The sequence below is a fragment of the Globicephala melas genome, chromosome 2 (genome assembly GCF_963455315.2).
Source record: "Globicephala melas chromosome 2, mGloMel1.2, whole genome shotgun sequence".
Taxonomy (NCBI): domain Eukaryota; kingdom Metazoa; phylum Chordata; class Mammalia; order Artiodactyla; family Delphinidae; genus Globicephala; species Globicephala melas.
The window spans coordinates 175,184,932-175,210,634 of record NC_083315.2 but is presented as its reverse complement, the minus strand read 5'-3'; the positions used below and the strand labels follow the sequence as shown (position 1 = coordinate 175,210,634).

Sequence of the window (25,703 nt, the reverse complement as noted above, 5' to 3'; positions counted from 1 at the left end):
AGCATCCCGACCCCCCCCCCGCTACGGCAAGCGGCGAGGTCCGATCCCGCCGGGAGCCGGGAGCCGGGAGCGCAGGGGCGGGGCGGCGCGCTGAGGTCAGCGCGGCGGCGGCCGGCCACGCCGTGGTTGGCTGCGCCCGCGCTGGCCGCGCCCTGGTTGGCTGCGGGCCGCGGGGCTGTGCCGCCGGGTCGAGGCTGGGGTCGGGGCTCGGGCGCCGGCCGGGCTTGCGCAGCGCTCGGCTCCGCGCCGCTGCAGGTCGACGGCGGGCGGCGAGGAGGGTGCGGCCGCGGGCGGGGCCGAGGAGCGCGAGGCGGGGGCGGGCGGCGGCGCCGAGGGGAGGAGACCAGCCCATGGACCCGCGGGGCCCGGCGCCCCAGACGCTGCGCCGCCGGGACCGAGCCCAAGATGTCGGCCTAGGCCGGGGCGCGACGACGCGGACGGGGCGGCGACGAGGGGCCGCGGCTGCCGAGGCTCGCGGCCGCCGGGACGCTGAGGGCTCGCCCTGACGGACTGGCCGAGCGGGCGGCGAGAGGCCGGCGCGTTGGGAGCGGGCCGCGCGGCACCATGTCTGCCAAGGTGCGGCTCAAGAAGCTGGAGCAGCTGCTCCTGGACGGGCCCTGGCGCAACGAGAGCGCCCTGAGCGTGGAGACGCTGCTCGACGTGCTCGTCTGCCTGTACACCGAGTGTAGCCACTCGGCCCTGCGCCGCGACAAGTATGTGGCCGAGTTCCTCGAGTGGGGTAAGTGTGCGCGGGCCTGACCCTCGGCTCTGCGACCCCCGCCCGGTTGCGCCCTCCCCCCACTCCGCCCGCCTCCTCCCTGTCCTCGGGCTTCCGCTCATCCCGCCTCGTCACCGCTCCCAGACCCGCCGCCCCATCCCTGTCCGGCCGCTCCTGGCGCCCTCACCGCTTCGCGGCTCTCCATCCCGCCCTGCCCTCCTCTTTGGCCTTCTCACATCCGCGTTCGGCCGACCCGCCCCCTCATCCTGCCCCTCGGAGCCACATCCTCCGTTCCCACCCCCACCCCCGCGCCCGGCCATCGCCCCGGCCGCTTCCTAGATCCACCCTCCGAGTCTGGATATCGTTTCCTGCAGCACTCCCTGGGATATCCGCCCCTCGCCCTTGGGGTCCGGAGTCCGCGTCGAGTTGCTCCCCTCGCTCGCCCTGCTGGCTTGTGGGGGCAGCGGCGTGTGCTTTTTGCGTCTGTCCCCCGCACCCCCGTGCGTCTCCTGGGAGCCCCTCCTAGGTGACAGCCTGTCTGCATCCCTTGGTGTCCGGGGCCTGAACATCCCTTTGACTGTACCACCTCTAAGGGAATTTTAAGGTTAAAAGCCTTGTTTTGAATACGCCATGCGAGAGCAAATTGATTTTTTTCATTGTAGTTTTGCCAGACCCTTGTAATATTTGGGGGGCAGCTGGAACTGTTAGTATATGGAAGTCACTTAAGAACTTTCTTCGTCTGACCTTTGCGTGCCTTAATCATTGGTTAACTAAGTTATTATGCTTTATTAGGACAAAAATTTGATTAAGCTACTTAATGGTTAGAATCTCAAGAACAGCTACACGTGTAAAGTAAAATCCTCTTACAGTCTCTCTCTCTAACTTGGACATTTTGTCAAGACCCTCAGCCTCATATAAAAATACTGAGAAGGAAGATGCAATGTTTCTGTTCCGGGTTCGGGCCAGATCTATGAAAATCTTATCCTTGGGTCATGTGCGTCATTGGACTAGGATTGTGCAGTTTGATCCAGTAATTTCTAACCTTTGGGGCTGATAAAGCTGATATTGACATGAAGAAACAAACGAATGTGTTCCACAGTGAGGCCACCTCCTCTGCCAAAGTGGTAATTAGAATTTGGAATTTTGTTTACAAAATAAAACTTAAGTTGTGATATTCTTTAGAGAGCTGCTGTTTTTCACGCTTCAGTGGAATTTTGATGTCTTGTGAGAGCAGCAGTAGAAGGAGGCCCACAGCCCCAGGACAGCCTGTTATGCTTTATTTTGGTGGGGTCCACCTTTCTTGATTATATATGATATCAGTAAAATAAGAGTACTATTCATTTTCTGGGGTCATTTATCAGTGACATGATTTCCAACTGAATGAGTTAACTGACTTCACAGTTGCTTTGAAAGTGAAGTCTTTGGTGCCTGTTACATCCCAGCCTTCTGAGTATCCTCTTTGCTGTTCTTGCTGAGTGTTTGATCTTGAAATCCAGTTTCAAGATCAGGTTCAACTCAGTGCTTGGTATGTGAGTAAATGTGTGACTGCAAAGAGGAGGCAGAGGGAAGGTTGAGTTAGCAGGTAAGGTGTGGTCCAGCTAGCCTCTGGCCTGGGGGCCTGCAGTGCCTCGGAGGGGCTTATCCTGAAGGCTGGGTGCCCTGTGGAGCAGTGGTCCTTCCTTGTGCAGCCCCCTCACCACCAGACGGTACCTGCCACTCTGTGAACTGGTGGGCTTCACTGGAGGAAGCTCTTCTCTGCATGTGCGGAGGTCTTATGAGATTTGGGGTTTCCAAGTCTTAAGTAGAAGCTCTGTGCTGTAATAAAGAAATATTTTGAAAATCGTGTGCTGGCTCTTTGGAAATTATGATTACAAATAAATTACATTATTCTAAAGAACTCAGTCTGCACAGAACTTTAAATTACAGAGAAGAATGTACTCTAAGGTGGCATGTTCATGGAATAGTAATATATTTTAGAAGCAGTATTTCATCTCATGTGTGTTAACATACGCACCGATGTAACTCCACAGTGTGTATTACTAGTTAGGATGTGTGTGCAGTCATTATTTAGTGTTACTTGGAATGCCCAGTCATTGTGTTTGGAAGGCAAAGAATGGTCTTTCAAGTGGAATTGTTTGCGGAGCATTATTAGGTGCCCTGACTTCCAAGTGGAATTACTTCTGCTCTGCTCAAGAAACACATACATAGGCTGTCAACCTGCAGATGGTTGAGTGTTTGGATTTACACTCTGCCTGATGTTTGAGACCTCTGATGTTTGAGTCCTCTCCTGCAGAGGGGCCAACCTTGCTAGGTGTCTGTTAACAGTTATGTAGAATTCTTGAAACTTAATGAAGGAAAATAGCCGATTCAGCCCAGATTTGAGACTTACTGGGGAATCTTTGAGGAAATTTGGAAAGTATAAGTATTAAAGATTTTAAGTTTTAAAAGAAGATTTTCTTATTTCCACAGTGGCTGCTTGGGACAAGACTCATCCTAGGCTTCACTGTAGATTTTGCCTTTAATTTTCCCTTGATTGTGTTTATAGTTTGATTAGTTTTCTCTATGAGATCCAGGACCTTAATTAAAAGTTGGAAATACCCTGCTTTGCGTGTGTATTTCTTTAAGCTGTTTTTTAAATGCAAATTTGATACCGTTTGAAGCAGAGCATATGAAACATTTTGAAATTTCTACAAGTAGACAGCAACAAATATGGACAACTAAATGAGGTGAAATTGTTGTCTTTCATCTTCGTTATATAAAAATACTTTTACATGTCTTAAAATTTTTTTTTCATGACTTAAAAATAATGGCCGGTATTATATTTAGACAGAGCTGATGTTTGAAGTCCCAGCCCATTGGCATTGGGTGGATCACAGTGGCCCTCTGCTCTGAGCCCCACGTGGCCTGCAGAGCAGGTGGGAGGCCTGGAGCTCGCTGCTGGCGGCATACGTGAGCATGGGTTTCCCGTTTCCCAGTCCAGAGCATCTTCTCTCATCGTGCCACCATGCTTCCTCTGTAAGGGCTAGAATTAATCTTTGTAGCCCTCTGTTTAATTTCCTCATTGGTGATTTTTCTTTTTTCTTTTCTTTTTTTTTTTTTTGATTTTTCTTATTATGAAGGAAGCGGTACCTTCTCAGAGTTCTCCTTCATCTGTGTGAATTCCTGTAGCTCTTGGCCTGGGGATGCTCAGCCCTAGGTGTGAGTGGGATGACTCTACCAAGTTTAATACGTTCAGGCTTAGCTGATGGTGCTGAACATCTCAAGATACATTTTAATCTAATGGTTTCTCCAGATAGAATTTTTGCATAACATAGGAACACGTTTTTTAACTAACAGATATGAGAAACAGATCTTTTGAATAATAAGATCTAACTTGTAGGGGAATACTGGGATTGGGTAATAAAATTTAGGTTAACATAATTGGATTTGTAAATAGGTATTTGAAATGCATGGTGATATTGACTACATGGCAAGTGATGGGACTGCTGAAACCATTAAACATTAACCGGCCAGCCTTACTTTTTCTCTCTTAAAACCTCCTCCATTGACAGTTGGGCTTTGAGGTAAACAGCAGTGTCTTTGTTAAATGTAGACTTGCAATAAGTAAAACTGGAGTTGGAGTGAGTTGTTCTCACTTCAAGATACCACTGTGTGAGCTACCTGAAAAAGCTTCTGCTGTGTGGTGAATTGCTCTTCAATTGCAAATGCACGTTAAGGTAAAAACTCAGAATGCGCCGGTGGCAGTGTTGACAGGAACGCCCCTTGCCTTTGCCCTGCCTCTTGTTGCAGCACCTGACGCCCTTGGAAATCTTGTCCTGTCTGTGCTGACGTCTGTGATGCTGGATAAACATGCGAGCAAACAGGACTGTTAATTTCAAACTATATTAAGTATAGCAAAGCTATTGAATGCTTTTCTTGGTAAAGAGGCATAATGTATTTTTTGAGACTAATAAAGTAAAAGGATCATGCTACAAGAGACCACATATAGATTTTTTACCCTTTTTTAAAAAATCGTAAGTGGTAAAATGGGGCTTCCCTGGTGACGCAGTGGTTAAGAATCTGCCTGCCAATGCAAAGGACATGGGTTCGAGCCCTGGCCTGGGAAGATCCCACATGCCGCGGAGGAATATGGTAATTTTTGAAGGCTTTATTTAGACTTAAAATCTACCAAAGAACAATTGAACAATTAGTATCTATTTTATCTTATTTTTTAATTTTATTCATTTAAAATAAAACAGATACTATCTATGAGATGAAGATCACACTTCATAGTATGATTTTAAATAATCTGTGTTTCATATTAGATTTTTGCCAGTAGGTAAGTGGCAGCAAAATTGTTTTCAGATTAAAACTTTGCAAAAAGGATCAATTGTATAATAGGAGACTTGAAAAAATTTTTTTTAAATATTTAATTTAATTTATTTATTTTGGCTGTGCTGGGTCCTAGTTGTAGCACGCAGGATCTAGTTCCCAGACCAGGGATCGAACCTGGGCCCCCTGCATTGGGAGCGCGGAGTCGTACCCACTGGACCACCAGGGAATTCCCCTATAATAGGAGGCTTTGGATTTTTGTTGTCTTTAGGAAAGAATTAGAAATTTGAAGAGAAATTTGAATTGAATTATATAATTTCTGTTCTTGTATTGGAGCTTCTTTGGAGACGTAAGGAATTTACTCTTCAGCGGGGAGTCCTAACATTTACTGCATGATGACGATTCCTCTAGCCTCCAAAATCACAGAGTCATGGGTTTGAAAACGGTTAGGAGTTTGAGAGATCCCATGATCTGCCCTCCACCCCCATTTCCCCTCTCGTTTGGGTAAACCGGGCTCTGGACATTTTCCCTAATCATTTCTGAGCAAGTAGCCCTCTCACCAGGGTTTCTCTCCTTCATGGACCCATGGTCAGCCCTGGGCCTTCTTGCCGGCACCTGCTTTGAAATATCTTAGTTTTATTTTAAACTTTCTTCCCCCCCGCCCATTCCCATTATCAGTGGCCTAGCTGAAGCTCTCAAGCCCTCAGACCTAAATTAAAGCCTTTCTTGCTTGAAGATTTAAATATCTCTGCCAGATCAGTCTTCAACACTGCTTTTCATTTCATCATTCCCCCTTTCAAAACTTCTACAATGACTTTGTATTCTGTTGCCTTAAAAAAAAATCAGGTCTGAAATCCATGGTCCAACGCTGGAATTTAACATTGACCTAAGGGACTTCCCTGGTGGCACAGTGGTTAAGAATCCGTCTGCCAATGCAGGGGATGAGGGTTCGAGCCCTGGTCTGGGAAGATCCCACATGCCACGGAGCAACTAAGCCAGGGCGCCACAACTACTGAGCCTGTGCTCTAGAGCCCGCGGGCCACAACTACTGAGCCCGTGTGCCACAACTGCTGAAGCCCGTGCGCCTAGAGCCCATGCTCCGCAACAAGAGAAGCCACCACAATGAGAAGCCCATGCACCGCAACGAAGAGTAGCCCCAAAGAGGTTGCTTATAGAAGTTAGACCCAGAGTGGGCTGGCTGGTAGACGGACTACTGTTTTGCATTATATTGAATAACTCTGTAGAACTACTTGACTTTTAAAACTGAGTAAATGCATTACCTTAATAAAAGTAAAATTGTATTTAATGAAAATCACCCCCACAGGATATGGTCAGAGGTGCCATTAATCTCAACCTCTAAAACTTGGATTAGTTGTATCTTTTTAGGTTTATTTGTTTCATTTATTTATTCATTCACTCATTTATTTTTGGCTGTGTTGGGTCTTCGTTGCTGCGCGCGGGCTTTCTCTAGTTGCGGCGAGCGGGGGCTACTGTTTGTTGCGGTGCACGGGCTTCTCATTGCTGTGGCTTCTCTTGTTGTGGAGCACGGGCTCTAGGCGCACGGACTTCAGTAGTTGCAGCACGCGGGGCCAGTAGTTGCGGCGTGCGGGCCCTAGAGCACGTGGGCTTCAATAGTTGTGGCACGTGGGCTCAGTAGTTGTGGTGCGTGGGCTCCGTAGTTGTGGCGCACAGGCTTAGTTGCTCCTTGGCATGTGGCATCTTCCCGGACCAGGGCTCGAACCCGTGTCCCCTGCATTGGCAGGCGGATTCTTAACCACTGCGCCACCAGGGAAGTCCCTAAGCAACCTCTTTCAACCCTTCTGTTTCTCCTTATCATCAACTGTCTTATGATCCCATTGAACTGCCAGTAATAGAGAACCAAACAACAGTGACTTAAAATCAAGGTTGAATTCTCTGTCATGTGACACTGTTGGTAGTCCAGGGCTAGGAAGACAGTCTCATTCCAAGAAGCCTTCAGGGACCTGGGCCCTTTCCTGCTAAGTCCACTGTGTGGTCTGATGGGGGCCCTCCTGTCTACACTCCAGGCAGAGGGTGAAGGTGTTATGCGGATGGGGGCGATTCTTGGATGCTGATGGTTGTCTGTTTAGCAGTTCTTGCCTCAGGTTTCATGCATCTAAATCGCATGCTTGTCCTGCTGATTTCTGATTTGCCATTTTATATATTACCTGTTAACTTCCTACTGTGGAAGAGAAGGCTAGGAGCTTTACAGGTCTTCTTTCCTGCGCTGCCCGAAACACACACACCCTTCCTTTCTCTCTGCTTTTCCAAATCTGACTATATAATAATTTTTGTTTAAACTGATACTCAGTGTTTGTTGTTATCATTGGGTAAACATTTTAACAGCTGAGCCACATAGGATACAGTTAATTCACAGTCTACTAAGACAAGGAATTATTTTTGTGTTAATTGGAATGAATTATTTTTTCTCTCATTTAGCGTGGATGCCATTGTATAGTCATGAATTTAGTCCAGGCTTCTAAATAGAACTCCCCAGTACAGACACCTCGAGTGATCTCTCACTTTTCATCCCTTGTAGAGCCTTTCATTTTCCTGTTCCATTCTAGGCTGTTTCTTCTCTAGGCCTGCTACTTAGCAGTCATCCTGGGATTTCTCTTCATTCCTTCTGGGAATTCTTTTTGTGCCTCTCCTGTGTGGAATGGGAATTCCTGGATCCTGTGTCGTATATTCTAGTGGCTTCCTGAGAAAGAGTTCATCAGAGAGAAGTTTTTTTGAGAGCCTGTCTGAAAATGTCTTTTCTTTTCTCACACTTGAACGGCAGTTTACCTGGGTATTGAATTCTAGGTTACAGGTCATTTTTCCTCAGAAGTTTGGAGCTTTACTCAGATGTCTGCCTGCTGTTGTTGCAAAGGGGAAGCCTGAGACCATTGTGATTCCCACGCCTTTGTGAGACTTGTTCCATCTCTGGGAGCTTTCAAGGTCTTTATTTATCCCTAGTGTTCCTTGGTGGGTCTTTTTGGTGGGGACACTTGGGTCCTTCAGCTCTCCAGAACTTTTCTGTATTATATCTTTATGATGTCTGCTTTCTTCATTCTTGCCTTTTTGGTTGCCTGTTATTCATATTTTGGACCTTCTGGAACTTTCTGCTAGTTTCCTTTCTCCTACTTTTTTCCATTTATTGATCTTTTGTCCTTATTTTTCTGGGAGAGATCCTCAACTTTGTCTTCTAGTCTTTACATTGAGTTTTTATTTCTGCCATCGTGTCTTTCATTTCCAAGTGTTTTTGTCCTTAGTATTTCCTTTCTTTTTAATAACATCTTGTTTCTGTTTCATGAAGGCAAATCATTGAAAACTTTTTCCTCCTTATGTTTTGTTGATTTATGTGCGTACATTTATGTTATACAGACATTTTCTTTTGTTTCTTGTGCTGTCTCTGTTTCTTCTGAGTCCTTTTACTCCTGTTTCCTACTTTGGTCTTCGTCTTTGATGTCAGAAGCTCTTCTTCAGATGTCTGGTGATTATTGGCTGTCTTCCATAATTATGCCTGGACTGATTGGAACTCTCTGTGTGCGCAAACTTCAAATGTTGAGTCTCACCACTAGAAGGCAGATGGGGGTGTGGCTCATTTGAGGGGCGCTGCCAGGGTTGTTAAAGTAGTTCCTCCTCTGGGAGTGGGGTTTCTGGTCTCCTGCCTAGATGGTGGGGAGAGTGGTATATGCCCAGCTGCCAGCTTTCTGCAAAGGTGGGGTGAGGTGGAGGAGGGCCAGTGGTGGGGATGGGGGTGGGAGGAGGTCTGGAGTATAACTTCTTCTTCTGCGGACTTAAAGCCAATTCTGTTTTCTGTCCATTATTGTTTAGCCTTCAAGATACTGGTGCTGCTGGTTATTCCTGGGCTGCCTTATCCCTACTTCACTTTCACTTTTCTAGCTTCGCTAAATTAGATGCCACTTGTCCATTTGCTCTCCCCACTGTGCAGAATTGTGTTGACATTTGTAGTCTATTGTCATCTCCTGTCATTCATTCAACAAGCATTCTTTAAGGACTTAAGAAGTGCCAGGCACTGCAGTGGTAACAAAACAAAATTACTGTTCTCTGGAGCTCATGTTATCCTTGAGGCTGCGTCCCACTGTAATCTATGCTATCATTTTATGAGATTTCCAGGTGGTGCAGAGATAAGGGTGTCCTATACACTGGAGGTAACTGAAAGGTACCCTAGTTTTCACCTCTAAATGAAGTCAGAGCATACAGTTCCTGTTTCATTTTTTTTGGATGTATTCTGTTTGTTATATTTACTCACTTATTAGAAAGTTTCCTGCGTAAGTAGAAGGAAGAAATGGAGATATGGGAGGGCAAGTTTTTTTCTAGTTATTCTACAACATTGGAAGAGAGAGAAAGGAGAAGGGGTAAAAGGATGTGAAGGAGGGGGACTTGGGTGTGTTGCAAGCAGAAGAGGGGGTGCCTGAAAAGTGGTTGGAAGGAGGGCTGGGGAGGCACCCTGGGTGGGCATAGGCGTGAAGCAGGAGTGTGCCTGCGTGGATAGGTAACGTGGCGATGTTTGAATTGGGTGTTTGTGACTCAGGGACCCGGTGTATAAACTTTATCTTTCTTGAAGTGACACAGAGCTGATTCTGTTTAACTCTAAAGCTTTTGGTATGTAGGAAGAAATCACCAATTTAAAATAAAGAGCAGAATAAGAAATGTTCTTACCACTCATGATTTTATAAATACATAAAAAACAAATGAAATCCAAAGGTAAATAGACCTCCCTTGTTCCTTAAAAAACTAAAAATAGAACTACTATATGACCCAGCAATCCCATTTTGGGGCATGTACCCTGAGAAAACCATGATTCAGAAAGATACATGTACTACAATGTTCGTTGCAGCACTATTTACAATAGCCAGGGCATGGGAGCAACCTAAGTGTCCATTGACAGATGAATGGATAAAGAAGATGTGGCACATATATACAATGGAATATTACTCAGCCATAAAAAGGAATGAAATTGAGTTATTTGTAGTGAGGTGGATGGACCTAGAGACTGTCATACAGAGTGAAGTAAGTCAGAAAGAGAAAAACAAATACCTTATGCTAACGCATATATATGGAATTTTAAAAAGCGGTACTGATGAACCTAGTGGCAGGGCAGGAATAAAGATGCAGACATAGAGAACGGACTTGAGGGCATGGGGGTGGGGGCGAAGCTGGGGTGAAGTGAGAGAGTGGCATGCACATATATACACTACCAAATGTAAAATAGATAGCTAGTGGGAAGCAGCCGCGTAGCACAGGGAGATCAGCTAGGTGCTCTGTGACCACCTAGAGGGACAGGATAGGGAGGGTGGGAGGGAGGCTCAAGAGGGAGGGGATATGGGGATATATGTATGCATATAGCTGATTCATTTTGCTGTACACTAGAAACTAACACAACATCGTAAAGCATTTATACTAAAAAAGTTAAGGAAACTAAGCACTCAAAAAAAAAAAAAAACCCAAAGGTAAATAGATCTCCCTTACCAGGATACCCAAACTACATTTTAAGGCTGTTGCTCTCTTGTGCTTTACCCCTGTTCATGTGAAAGAATTGAATTAAAAACATAGAGTTTCTCTCGTTTTGTTTAAAAAATTTAAATCAGGGGGCTAAATTGACTTTTAACATATTTTTAACTTGAAATAGCATTTATATTGATTCTTCATTATTGAGAAAGATGCTGGTTTCATAATTAATGGGTTTGCAGCAATCCTTAAAAAATAATTTTGCAGCTCAGATTTGTTTCTTTTTTAACCCTAAGTATTTGGAATCAGATTGTTGAAAAGTCTTTAAGTATATTAACAAATCACTTTTTTGATGTACCTTTAAATGAATCTGAGAAAATGTTGATGAAGCATTGCTTTCAGATATGTAGGATATATTGTCTAGCTGGCGACACTTTGGGAGGTTACTAAGAATGCTCTATTTCCAATTCCGCCAGTTAAGGTGTCAAGGGTAGCATTTACATTAGACTGTATTGGGACAAAAATGTTTCTCAAAACCTAAGGCATTATTATGGTTTTATGTAATCAAAGTGATAAGCCTGGATATATTTCTTGTACAAGTATATAATTATTTTTAAAAAACCAAGATTTGTGTTTATGAAGTTTTGATAATCCTTGTGAAATGATATGTTAAGAGGGATATTGAACAGACCCTGGATGTCTGTCAACAATGTGAGAGAAACTTAAATCGAATTACACAGCTAACTAACTTTATTTTTGTGAAAAAGAAAGGTTTCCCTGCCATTTACAATTAACAAATGATTTCTTTTCTTTCTTTTTTGGTAACAGTTTTATTGAGATGTAATCCACATGCAATTTACCTATTTAAGTTGTAGAGTTCAGTAGTTTTAGTATTTCGTAGAGTTGTGCAGCTATTTATTTCCACCTTCATCACCTTAAAAAGAAATCCTAAACCCTTTAGCTATCAGTCCCAACTCCTTCCTTCCCTCACCAGCCCCAGGCAGCCCCAAGCAGCCACTAATCTCGTTTCATTATATATTGGCATATTCTGGACATTTCCTATAAATGGAATCATATAATATGTGGTCTTTTGTGATTGGATTCTTTTCACTTAGCGTAATGTTTTCAAGGATATATCTGTATTTCATTCCTTTTTATTGCAGAATAATATTCTGTTATATGGATAGTCCATATTTTGTTTACCCATTCATCAGTTGATGGACATTTGAGTTATTTCTACCTTTGAGCTAGTTTGAATAATGTTGCTATGAACGTTAATGTACAGGTTTTTATGTGGACATACGTTGTCATTTCTCTTGATTGTATACCTGGGAGTGGAATTGCTAGGTCATTTGGTAACTCTCTGCTTAGCATTTTGAAGAACTGCCAGATTGTTTTCCATAACAACCGTCCCAGTTCACATTCCCGACAGCAGCAGTAGGGTTCCAGGTTCTCCTCATCCTCACCAATGCTTGTTCTTATTTGTCTTTTTTATTCTAGCCATACTAGTGTGTGTTGAAGTGGTATCTCATTGTGGTTTTGATTTGCTTTTGCCTAAAGGCTAATGATGAGCATCTTGTTTATTGTTTTGTTTATTGGCCATTTTTATATGTTCTTTGGAGAAATGTCTGTTCAGGTTCCTTGCTCATTTTTTTAAATTGTGTTAAAAAATAAACAAAATTGTTTATTTTGTTGAGTTGTGAGAGTTCTTTATATATTCTGGATACAAATCCTTCATTAGATGTGTGATTTGCAGATATTTTCTCCTATACTGTAGGTTGTCATTTTGATTTCTTAATTGTTTCCGTTGAAGCACAAGTTATTAATTTTGATGAAATTCAATTTAACTTTTGTTGCTTTTGGTGGCATATGTAAGAATCCATTGCTAAATCCAGGGTCATAAAGATTTATATCTGTGTTTTCTTCTAAGAATTTTATAGTTTTAGCTTTTACATTTAGGTCTTTGATCCATTTTGAATCATTTTTTATATAAGGTGTGAGGTGGGAGTTCAAATTCATTCTTTTCCATGTGGCTATCCTGTTGTCCCAACACCATTTGTTGAAGAGACTGTTTTTCCCATTGAATAATCTTGGCACCCTTGTCAAAATCAACTTGCCATAAACGTATGGTCTTATTTCTGGGCTCTCAGTTCTCTTCTGTTGATGTATATGCCTATTTTTATGTAACTACCACACTTTCTTGATTACTGTTGTTTTGTAGTAAGTTCTGAAATCGGGAAGTTTGAGTCCTCCAACTTTGTTCTTTTTCAAGATGGTTTTGGCTATTCTGGGTTCCTTGAATCTCCATATGAATTTTAGGGTCAGTGTGTCAATTTCCATGAAGAAGCCCTCTGGGATTCTGATAGGGATTGAGTTGAATCTGTAGATCAATTTGGGGAGTATTGCCATCTTAACAATATTAAGTCTGCCTGTCTATAAACACAATATATCTTTCCATTTATTTAGCTCTGAATTTTTTTTCAAAAATATTTTGTAGTTTTCAGAGTTTAACTTGTTTTTACTTTTTTACTGTGGTAAAATACATATGACATAAAATGTGCCATTTTAACTTTTTTTTTTTTTTTTCTTCGCGGCACGCGGGCCTCTCACTGCTGTGGCCTCTCCCGTTGCGGAGCACAGGCTCCGGACGCGCAGGCTCAGCGGCCATGGCTCACGGGCCCAACCGCTCCGCGGCACGTGGGACCCTCCCGGACCGGGGCACGAACCCGCGTCCCCTGCACCGACAGGAGGACTCCCAACCACCGCGCCACCAGGGAAGCCCCATTTTAACTTTTTGAGTGATCATTTAGTTGCATTAATTCCATTCACCATGCAAAGTGTAAGATTTGTACTTATTTTGTTAAATTATTCCCAAGTTTGTCTCTTTTTAAATGCTATTGCAAGTGGAATTGTTTTCTTAATCTCATTTTTGGATTGTTCATTGCAAATTTATACAAATACAATTTTTTAATATAAATTTTATTTATTTATTTATTTATTTATGGCTGCGTTGGGTCTTCGTTGCTGCACGCAGGCTTTCTCTGGTTGTGGCAAGCAGGGGCTACTCTTCGTTGTGGTGTGTGGGCTTCTCATTGCGGTGGCTTCTCTTGTTGTGGAGCATGGGCTCTAGGCGCATGGGCTTCAGTAGTTGTGGCACGTGGACTCGGTAGTTGTGGCTTGCGGGCTCTAGAGTGCAGGCTCAGCAGCTGTGGCGCATGGGCTTAGTTGCTCCGCAGCACGTGGGATCTTCCCGGGCCAGGGCTTGAACCCATGTCCCCTGCATTGGCAGGTGGATTCTTAACCACTGCGCCACCAGGGAAGCCCCAAATACAATTTTTTTTAATAGTGATTCTGTATCCTGCAAAATTGCTCAACTTGTTTATTAGTTCTAATGGCTTTTTTAGTGGATTTCTTAGGAGTTTTGTGTACAAAGTCATGTCACCCATGAATAGAGGTAGTTTTGTTTTTTCCTTTCCAATTTGGATGCCTTTTATTTATTTTTGTTGCCTAATTGTCCTGGCTAGAACCTCTGGTACAGTGTGGAATAGAAGTGGCAAGCGTGGGCATTCTTGTCTTATTCCTGATCTTAGGGAGAAAGTGTCTCTATCTTTCACCATTAAGTATGCTGTTAGCTGTGAGTTTTCATAGATGCCCTTTATTAGGTTGAGGAAGTACCCTTCTATTCCTAGTTTGTTGAGTATTTTTGTCATGAAAGTTTATTGGATTTTATCAGCTGCTTTTTGCATCTGTGGAGATAATCATGTGGCTTTTGTTTCTTATTCAGTTGCTGTGGTGTATTACATTTAATTGATTTCTGTATTTTGAATCAACCTTGCATTCCTGGGATAAATCCCACTTGGTCACAGTGTACAATTCTTTTTCTGTGTTACTTGATTTGGTTTGCTAGTATTTTGTTGAAGATTTTTGCATCTATATTCATAAGAGATAATTGGTCTGGAGTGTTTTTCTTTCCTCATATATGTCTTTGTCAGGTTTTGGTATCAGGATAATACTGGCCTTATAGAATGAGTTAGGAAGGGTTCTCTCTTACATTTTTTGAGAGTTTGTGAAAAATTAATATATGATTCTTCCCATGTTTGATAAAAGTCACCTATGAAGCCATCTGGGCTTTTTACTTAATTTATTTTATTTTAGGTTTTGGCTTCTCTTTGTTGTGGAGCATAGGTTCTAGGCACGCGGGCTCAGTCACTGTGGCTCGCGGGCTCTAGAGCTCAGGCTCATGGGCTTAGTTGCTCCAGGGCATGTGGGATCTTCCTGGACCAGGGCTCGAATCCGTGCCCCCGGCACTGGCAGGCAGATTCTTAATCACTGCGCCACCAGGGAAGTCCCTGGGCTTTCTTTGTGGTTAGTTTTTTGATTACTAATTCAGTCTCTCTAGTTATTATAGATCTGTTCACATTTTCTGTTTCTTCTTGAGTCAATTTGGTAGTTTTTGTCTTTTTAGGAATTTGTCCATTTCACTGAGGTTAATTTGTTGGCATACAGTTGTTTGTAGTATTTCTTAATCCTTTTATCTCTGTAGGATCTGTAGTAGTGTCCCCTCTTTCATTTCAGTTCTAGCAATTTGAGTCTCCTCTTTTTTTTTTTTTCTTGGCCAACTTTAAAATGGTTAAAATGGCAAATTTTACATTATATATATTTTATCTGAACAAAAAAGTAATTGCAAGTAAAGGTAATTGAAATCCATCCATGTTGTTGAGTGTAAATAACTATAGCTAGTTCTTTCTGGTTGCTGTATAGTAGTCCACTGAATTCGTTTCCCACAGTTTATCCATTCATTCAGATGGACATCTGGGTTGTCCAGTTTGGGGCTATTAATGAAGAGTGATGCTGCCAGAAATTGTTTTGGTTTTTAAAATTCTCCAGAAAGAATGAATGATTTTTCTAAATCTAGTGCCTCTCTCCAAACGTTGAATTCTGTAATAGTTTGTGGCGGGTGGTCACAGATGGTCCAAGTCCCAGTTCTTGGTAGCTTAGGATTGTCCCTCATACCAAGTATTAAAAATATTAGAACCTATATCACAGAAATTATATTTGGCCAGTGCTATTTTTATTTTAAATAATGTTAAAATTATAAAAATAATGTATGCTCGTGATTTAATGAATTCAGGCAGTATAGAAGGGTATGTCATAGAGGGTAAAAGTCTTCTTCCCCTTAGTTGTATTATAATTTTTTTACTTCTTTTTAAATTTTAGAGCATCTTCTAGAATTTACATTAAAATTGAATATTGATTTGAAAGCTTTTTAACATCAAAATATATTTCTATTTATAGTCATTTCAAATTTTTCATAAGAAATTAATGTTAGAATATGGTTATTACATATATCGAGGATTGTGATTTTTGTCTTTGACTATTAATTTTTATTGTTTATATTAATATACATAATGCTGTTGAATCATTCATACATTGCCAGGATAAAGCACACTTAGCCATGGCATTTTATTCTCTAACTGCACAGTCAAACCTGTTGTATTCATGTTTTCTGTATTAATTGAAGAGGAGTCTGTAGTTAGTGGTTTTAACTTTCATATGTTGTCTTTGGAATATTTTGGTATCAGAATTATGCTAAGAAATAAGATTTTTTATGAAAAGTTATAAAGCTTCCAGTCTTGTGTTCAAGAATATTTTTACAGAGTGAAGAACTATCTAAATACAGTGGCTTTCAGTGGGGGATATTCTTAGACAGCTTTCAAACTTAGTATTCTGTTGGGTTTTCTGTCTCTTGGTTGATTTTATAATTAATATTCCCTAAGAAACACCATTCATTTTATCAATAACCTTTGGTGTATTAACATGGAATTGTATATGAAATAATTTAACTACTTTTATTTCTTTTATGCCTGTGGCTACATCATTTTTAGTTTTCACTCAGTAGTTAATTAGGGGGAGTTACCAATTTTATGTTGTCAAAGTTTATAGCATTTATGTTATGTTGTGACTTACAGTGAAATCTTTTTCATTCTAAGTCTAAGTTGGTTGTAAGAATTGGAAACTAATGAATAGAATTTATAATAATTTTAGGTATGTAACTGTTATTCACTGTAAAACCCAATTGTGTGACTGGACCCAGGGAGAAGGCACCTATCCTGTGCCTTGAGCAGGAGAGTCATCCAGATGTTAGCATTGAGGAGTCCCTGGACTTTCTTCCTAACTTTCTTTGCTGCTTCTGGGCATAACTCAGCTGCCACCGTTTCTTATTGCTCACGTCACTCTTTCTTGGATTCTTTTATTTTGTCAGTGAAATGGACAAATTCCTAAAAAGACAAAAACTACCAAATTGACTCAATGATTTGCTAGAGTCTTTTCATGGTGGGGGGATATGTATACACATATATATATTTTTTAAATTTATTTTTAAATTTTGTTATTTATTTTTGGCTACGTTGGGTCTTCATGGCTGCGTGCAGGCTTTCTCTAGTTGTGGTAAGTGGGGGCTACTCTTTGTTGCGGTGCGCGGGCTTCTCATTGTAGTGGCTTCTCGTTGTGGAGCACGGGCTCTAGGCGCGCGGGCTTCAGTAGTTGTGGCATGTGGACTCAGTAGTTGTGGCGCGCAGGCTCTAGAGCGGAGGCTCAGTAGTTGTGGCACACAGGCTTAGTTGTTCTGCGGCATGTGGGATCTTCCCGGACCAGGACTTGAACCCGTGTCTCCTGCGTTGGCAGGCGGTTTCTTAACCACTGTGCCACCAGGGAAGCCCCGTATATGTTTTATATATACAACTGTATGTGTATATAACATTTTCCCCCCATGAAGGGATCAAGGGTGGTAATCTTTCCAAGTTATTGCATGTCTAAAAATGTCTTATTGTGCCCTTATTTTAGTGGTGTTTGTTTGACTGAGTATGGATTTCTAGTGTCGAAACGTCTCCCTCTTTTTTTTTTTTTAAAGTCAAGTCTATTTTTTTTTTAAATTAATTAATTTATTTTTGGCTGTGTTGGGTGTTTGTTGCTGTGTGCGGGCTTTCTCTAGTTGCAGCGAGCGGGGGCTACTCTTCGTTGCAGTGTGCGGGCTTCTCATTGCGGTGGCTTCTCTTGTTGCAGAGCACGGGCTCTAGGCGCAAGAGCTTTGGTAGTCGTGGCACGCGGGCTCAGTAGTTATGGCTTGAAGGCTGTAGAGCGCAGGCTCAGTAGTTGTGGCGCACAGGTTTAGTTGCTCCGTGGCATGTGGGATCTTCCGGGACCAGGGATCGAACCTGTGCCCCCTGCATTGGCAGATGGATTCTCAACCACTGTGCCACCAGGGAAGCCCCGAAATGTCTCCCTCTTGAAAAAGATATTCCTTCATGATGATGGTGAGGTGCTGGGTAGAAGGTGGCTGTAATTTTTTCTCTTTCTGAGGATACTAATTAGAATTTTTACAAGTGTTCTCCCTGATTTATGTTTCCTGTGGGGTCAGTTCTTTGTTCACCTTGGAACTTTTCCTCTTAATGATTTTCCTTCAAATACTGGTAATTCTTGGTTGTTCTTTTTGTCGTGGATTATTTAGAAAACTTCCCTAAAAATAATATAGAATTACTAGTTGTTCCTACTGAGTGGTGATGTTTTTGAGCACTGCTAAATCCTTAGTCCATCAGATTTTATTATTTATTTATTTATATTTTTAAAATTGAGGTATAGTTGTTTTACAATGTTGTGTTAGTTTCTACTGTACAGCGAAGTGGAGTTCCCTGTGCTATACAGCAAGTTCTTATTATCTGTTTTATACATATTAGTGTATATATGTCAATCCCGATCTCCCAATTCATCCTACCCCTCACCCCCCACCTCCTCCATCAGATTTTATAGTTTTTCCTCTCTGGTAGCATTTTCATAACGATTGGTTTGTAATATAAACAAAACTTCATTTTGTAAGAAGAAAAAAAACTTAAAAAATTCACACCATTCTTAATATCTGTTTCACAGCACCAGCCACATCCCTCTTCTTATGGCTTATTTCTTCCCTACTACAGTAATTATTGTGGATTATATTCCAAGTTTAACGATGCTAAAAATACTACATTTATTATCTGTGAAAAATATTCTCCAGTAAAATGAACTTTAAATGTTTTTTAAAATAAAGTTTGGTGTGGAGAAATTTAACTGTTGTTTTCCACTTTTCCCATGGTATTCTCGTTTCTTCAAAGTGAAAGAGAGTCCTTAGGTAAACATTTAGCAGTTAGAGCATCACCTAGACCTTCTGAAAGTTGAGTCCAGGGTACGTGCTGCTGCACCGGCATTAACCAGGTCAGGGTCTATAGAGATCTGTTACGCTGAATACTGAAGCCGTTAGTCATGGCAGCTTTGCAGAGTTTCTTCGAAATGTTTACCAGCTCATAAAACTTTTATGACCCAGAAGGAATGCCAGCAATAAAACAAATGAACTCATAACAGATAAACTGGGTGTGTAGCTGATTTTCGTGCCCAGATATGCTTCCAGTGAGGAAAACTGTTGTGTGGTTTGTGACAAGACTTTGTGGAGATTTGGATTCTTTCTGTTTGGATTTCAATTGATTTGAGTATTTGTAAAAGGAAACTCATTTGTCAAAAACTTCTAGCCTAATATCCCTTGTCATGCCTTCACTGTCCATTTAGATATGAAATAATCGAGGACCCCATGTTTGAAAATGTCATTGTTCCTTTTTTGGAATGGCTTGAATTTTTCATATGTTGATATTCTTTGTTTTCGTAATTAGTGTTAATAAAAGTGATAGCAATTGGTATTATCTCCTAAGTCCATTAAAAAAATTTATTATAGGAATCTCAATGAGAGAGTAGAATATTGAACCCCTCCGTCTTTCTGCGGAGCCCACGTGTCTGATTCAGCCCGCCTGCCCGCCCCCGGCATTTTATGACAGTTTGAAGAGTTGATTAATGTCTCGCTGGTATCCTTCCCTTTTCCCCACACTTCATATTGGTTTGTTCAGCTTTTTCGTATACATTTCTTAGAACTTTATATTTTAATATTCCCTACTGTTTCCTTGTTATATTAGGGAAATTAGCTGCTTTTCTATATTCTGTTTGATAGTTTTTCTTAGTTTGTCTTTTGTCAGAACTCGCTGGTGTTTCGTTCTGAGTTTATTACTGCAAGTTGAAGTGGAGGGTGCCGGGGTCTGAGGTCTCTAGTGCTGTCCCCCCATCTGGTGCCGGGTGCCCCCCTTCCTGTGCCGGATGCCCCCTCTTCCTGTGCCGGATGCCCCCTATTCCTGTGCCAGGTGCCCTCTCTTCCTGTGCCGGGTACCCCCTCTTCCTGTGCCAGGTGCCCCCCTTCCTGTGCCGGGTGCCCCCTCTTCCTGTGCTGGATTCCCCCCACTTCCTGTGCCGGATACCCCTCTTCCTGTGCCGGGTGCCCCCTCTTCCTGTGCCAGGTGCCCCCTCTTCCTGTGCTGGATTCCCCCCACTTCCTGTGCCGGATACCCCTCTTCCTGTGCCGGGTGCCCCCCTTCCTGTGCCGGGTGCCCTCCTTCCTGTGCCGGATTCCCCCCACTTCCTGTGCCGGGTGCCCCCTCTTCCTGTGCCGGGTACCCCCCCTTCCTGTGCCAGGTGCCCCCTTCCTGTGCCGGGTGCCCCCTCTTCCTGTGCCGGGTGCCCCCCTTCCTGTGCCGGGTGCCCTCTCTTCCTGTGCTGGATTCCCCCCACTTCCTGTGCCGGGTACCCCTCTTCCTGTGCCGGGTGCCCCCTCTTCCTGTGCCGGGTACCCCCCCTTCCTGTGCCATGTACCCCCCCTTCCTGTGCCAGGTGCCCCCTTCCTGTGCCGGGTGCCCTCCTTCCTATGCCGGGTGCCCCCTCTTCCTGTGCGGGATGGCGGGTAGGCTAGGCTCTGTCACCAGCGCCTTTAGACAGCCAGTGAGCACTGCCTGGCGTGGAGCTGGAGAAAATGCTGGGTGGCCAGAGTTCAGCGCAGCTTCCTCTGTCTGGAGAAATGAGAGGCCTCGCTGAGGCGAGCCGGTCGTGTTTGATCTGGTCGCAGAGGGGGTGGAGGTTTGCTGGGTGGAGGGGAGGCCAGAGCAGAGTGGCCTGGAGGCCCGGCGGGAGGAGCGGGGCGTGGCTGGACGGTGCTGAGGAGTTCCGTGGAGGGTGCAGGCTGGGAGTGGGGAGCCCGAGGCTGGGAAAGTGGGTCAGATCCCGATGAAGGGGCGAGGAGCATGCTCAGAGGGTAGAAGCCACCCCGGGAGTGGGAGGAGGTGCAGACAGCTGTGTAGCCGTGTGACAGGCGGGCCACCCCCCGCCGGCCTTTCCTGAGTGACCGTTGTGGTTATGGAAGAGGCGGTGACGCTGCACACCGTGGCACACAGCTCCAGCCACCCCTTCGCCGGTCCTGTCTCCTAAAGACACGTTCTGGTAGCTGCTCCGGTGCCCACGCGGGCCTTCCCGGACCTTCGCTTAACCCCCCACCCTTGGTCACGCCAGCGTGGGCCCCTCTGCGCGGGCCGCACCCGGGGGCACCCGGGATTCCGGAGGCCTGCGCGGGGCAGGCCAGGCCCGGCTGGAGATGATGGTGGGCGGGGCTCTGGGGTAGCCTGCTGTGCCCCCGCCGGCCCTGCCACTCAGCGTCCTCCGTGCCGGTCAGGTGGTCCCCTTCCCATCCCGCCGCAGAGTTCCAGGTTCTCTAGGTGTGAGAAGGCTGGTCCCGTAGGGAAGTCACAGTGATTCTCAGCGTTTCCTCTTAAACTGGGGTTCGCACGGTCAGGGTCAGGGTGGGACGAGCCCTCGAGGCTGGTTGGGAGGTTGTGAGTATCATGTGCACTGGAGGATGTGATGGCTCCCAGTGGGGGACGGGCACGGCATCCCCTGACCAAGCAGGGGGGTGAGGGAAGTGAGAGGTGCGGGATTGCCTCTCGGGTCCTTCGTGTCCGAAACGGCCACGCTGCCCAGGACGTGGGGAAAGGGTCCTCACTGACTTCAAGGCCAGAAGCTCATTTAGGTGCTTGTTCAACTTGGATGACCAGCAGGGAACTCCAAGAGACACGCTGGGCTCCTAGCATCTATCTTAGATATTTTTTTAAATATAAGGCAGGTCTTAAATATAACATAACAGTTGTTTGTTGGAGACACTTTGGAATTGACATTGGTGAGGACTCACTTTTTAAAATATGATCTTAAGCTTTTGGTTTTTTAATCGGGCTTCAGAAAAAGTAGTTCATGCTTGGCTGTGTCTGACAGTGAAGCCGTACCCTCCAGTGCATCCAGCTCTTACTTTTTCTTTAATCCAGCTCTGAAAAGCCAACCTGCCGACAGGCCAAACAAAGGCTGTGCCCTTGAAATGTTAGGAGAGCCAAGCAGCTTCCTGCTGAGAGCACTCCGGGGAAGAGCTAAGGAGGGGGGTGTGTGCAGATTCAGTTCACTCAGAATCACCAGACATTCTGGAAAAGTGTGATTTTTTTAAAATCAAATAACACTTGTAATATAAATCTTTAATTTTAATGAAGGATTGTTTAAGGAGAAAGCCATTTTTTGATTGGTTCTTATAGTGTGCAAAGGTAGACTTCACAAAGCTAGATGTCCTTTTTTGAAATGTTAACATTTGCCAACCTTTCAGTAAAATTGTATTGATTTACGGGAAGCTTTTGTCATTTGTTTGTTTTCAGCTTGTCTCATCTCTGGCTGGGTAGTGAGAAGAGGACCACCTTACCAATGGCTAGATGAAACCAGAGTGATACTTTAAAAAGTCTTATATACAAACAGCTTCCTTCCTACTTTTTAACTTATTTTGCGAACGGTGAGCTGAAGATAGAAGATACAGGAGGACATTTAACCTTCTCTAGTGTCTGGATTATTTTCCTTTATGTTTCATTTCCTTTACGCTGACATTTTATTAGTGAAAAAATGCAAAGCAGAGGGCTTGCTCGCTTATTTTTTAAAAAGTACCTCAGAAATGCATGGGTTCAGTTGGATGATGTGACGTACCACTTAATGTGGATAGCGTGGCATCCAGCCTTGGACATATCCAATTGTTGATGTTCAAATACACAGCATATAAAATGAGTGAAGCCATTTTTGTCACATCTAAAGTACTTCTCCAGCAACTTTATAAGCTTCTTTAACAAAAAACAAAACCATGCAACTCGGTTCTTCTATACACTCGGGAGCGTTTTGAAAAGCCTTGGTTTCCACCTTAGCCTTGCAGGGCGAGGGCTTTGAAACTGCTCGAGCACTCAGAAGCGCAGGCCCATCTGGGGCTGAGGTGGGTGACAGCTGCTCAGAGGTCAAAACCGCCCTCCTGTCAGGACCGAGAGGCAGGCACAGAGGCCGGCTGCTCCTTATTTCCCCCCTTTTGGAAGGGAAGTGAGTGCATCGCTCTGAGGGCAGCTTGCTTGGTTCTTTTCTCTGGTTCAGAAGCAGTTGCCTTGAAAGTAGGTTAAATATTGGAGTTGCTCTGTGGCTTGCTGTTGCCGTTTTGAATATTCTTAACTCTCCTTCATGTCTGGCCACTGGGGCTGCAATCTAGCATTTCTTGGTAGCCTCAGATGTCTGACATAGGAGTAGGTTCTAGAAGATTCATGTAATTTTGGTAGAAGCACATCCTTCCAGAGACATTTATTCCTTGGGCAAAAATACAGAGCTAGTCACTGAATATGGTAAAGCTTGAGTGACTTTTGAATAGGAGAAGATCACCGACGAAAAGGGTTACTTTTAACCCCCCCCCCTTTTTTTTTTTTTTTTTTGCGGTACGCGGGCCTCTCACTGTTGTGGCCTCTCCCGTTGCGGAGCATAGGCTCCGGACGCGCAGGCTCAGCGGCCATGGCTCATGGGCCCAGCCGCTCCGCGGCATGTGGGATCTTCCCGGACCGGGGCACAAACCCGTGTCCCCTGCATTGGCAGGTGGACTCTCAACCACTGTGCCACCAGGGAAGCCCCCCCTCCCTTTTTAAACAACTTGTATATCAGCCATCCAGTTCAGAGACATCGTCAGATCGGACTTGGGTCATTTCTGTATTTGGCTCTGGGCAGTCGTCATGAACACTGATGAAAATAGTTTATGTGCAGAAGGTTTAGGAGCTTGAATAGGGCTCCACTGGTCTCTGGACGTGTGCTAGAATTTTTTTTTGAGCCCTGACGTGAGTTCGTTTTTCTCTTGTTTTCAGTTGAATGAGTTTAAAAATAAATAACAATCCCATTAACCAAGAATTCCACGCACTTGGGTTCAGAAAGAAGAGTCCGCTCCATATGTACGGGTCGTGAGCATGGAATATAATGAAGGTCATAAGACGATGCTGAAAAATGCTTCTTGGAAGCAATAGATTTTGTTTTATTCAAACCGGGTCAGTGTTGGAGTGCTCTCGGAGGGCGGGCCTGTGAGGTCAGCCTCCTCAGGGCCGGGCAGGGAGTGGCCCTTCGCAAAGCTGTGGCTGCCCGGGCGGCGCGGTAGGGGCCGGGGCCGGGCTCGAGGCAGCAAGGGAGGCAAGGCCTGTGTCCCCGGAGAGGGCCAGGTGCTTGCTGGCACCTGCCTGAGCACGGGCTGACCCTGGGAAAAGGAATCGAGGTGGGGGGAGCACAGTGAGTCTTCTGTGATGAGCATGTGATCACACACGATTATAGTGGCTCCACGTCTGGATACAGGGAGCTCGTGGTTTACGTCCAGGTCTCATCTAATCTTCCCCATAACCCTCAGTGCTGGGATTATCCTTAATTTACCAGTGAGGAAACCAGGGCTCAGATCAGGGATCTTGCAACACCAGTGGGGCAGCTAGGTCTAACTCAAGTGCCTGCTCTCAGCCACTGTGTCTGCTTCATTTCAGTAACTTCTTTAAATATCCCTAATACCTTTTGAGTAAATGAATGAGTGAGTCATGAACCCAAGCAGGCTCTGTTGTGACCCCCGTGTCCCCCCCGTGTAGAACTCCTTCCCCACTAGTAAGCACTGCTGCGACCCCTATCACAGATTAGTTAATGCCTATTTTTTTAAAGTTTGTTATTTTTTTAAGTGTATACAGTTCAGTGATTTTTAGTATATTCAGAGTTGTACAACCATCACCACTATCTAATTCTAGAGCATTTTCATCACCCCTAAAAGAAACCCTATCCCCGTTACTAGCCACTCCCCATTCCCCCCTGCCCCCAGCTCCTGGCAGCCACTAACCTACTTTCTGTCTATGGGTTTGCCCATTCTGGGCATTTCATGTAATTGGAATCGTAAAATATGTGGTCTTTGTGACTGGCTTCTTTTACTTAGCATAATGTTTGTAAGATTCACCAGTGCCTTTTTATGGCTTAATAATACTCCATTGTATGGATAGACCACATTTTGTTTATCCATTTATCCAATTAAAGACATAGAAAAACAATTTTTTCCTTGTGATGAGATAAAGAGGTCCATACTTTCAGTTACGAAATAAACGAGTCACAGCTTTGAAATGTGCAGTATGGGGAATATAGTCAGTAATTATGTATCCTAAGAGTTTTCCTCACAAGGAAAAATACATATTTTTTAATTTCTTTAATGTTGTGTCTGTATGAGATGATGGAGGCTCGCTAACCCTATTGTGGTCATGTCACAGTATGTGTAAGTCAGGGCACTGTGCTGTGCACCTCACGCCTACACGGTGCTGTGTGTCAGTTACAGCTCAGTGAACAGGAGAGATTCAGAAAAGGCTTTACTCTCTGAGCAGCTTTCACTTACACCATGCAGCAGTGTGCATTATCTGGGTCATGTTGTGCAGCACATCCCTGGCACTCATTTGTCTCACAACTGGAAGCAAGCGTTTTTAGTTTTGATGAAGTCTAACTAATTAAAACATTTTTTCTTGCTTATGCTTTTGGTTTCATATTTAAGAATTCATTGCCTAATCCAAGGTCATGAAGATTTATACCTATGTTTTCTTCTAAGAGGTTTATAGTCTTAGCTCTCACTTTTTGGTCTTTGATGCATTTTGGGTTAATTTTCATCTGTGGTCTGAGGTTGGAGTCCAGTTATTCTTTTGCTTGTGCTTGTCCCATTTGTCCCAGCACTGTTGGTTGAAGAGACTGTTCTTTCCCCTTTGAGTTTTCTTGGAGTTGTGTCTGGTTTTGAGTTTCATACAATGAAATCGAGAATATTTTGTGTCTGATTTCTTGAGCTTCCTGCTCTGTCCTTGAGGTGCGTCAGTGTTGGGTGTAGCACTGGGTCATTCTTTTTTTCTTGGTGAGTAGAATTTCATTGCAGGAATACCACAGATTTTTCTCCATTCCCCTGTTAGCGAACATCTGGGTTGCTCTCAGTTTT

At 44.0% G+C, this 25,703-nt stretch overlaps 1 protein-coding gene across 3 annotated transcripts in view; it reads left to right on the top strand.

Annotated features, from left to right (window-relative positions):
* Positions 1-328: 328 nt before the first annotated feature.
* CDC42BPB (CDC42 binding protein kinase beta) overlaps positions 329-25,703 on the top strand; it is a 114,434-nt gene continuing 89,059 nt past the window's right edge. For all 3 annotated transcript variants that reach the window (XR_004045001.2, XM_030883296.2, XM_060295314.1), the window contains exon 1: positions 329-739. Coding sequence is in view for 2 of the 3 variants with exons in the window: in XM_030883296.2 (XP_030739156.1) it covers positions 565-739 (175 nt within the window). In the remaining variant the exon portion in view is untranslated. The remainder of the gene's footprint in view (positions 740-25,703) is intronic.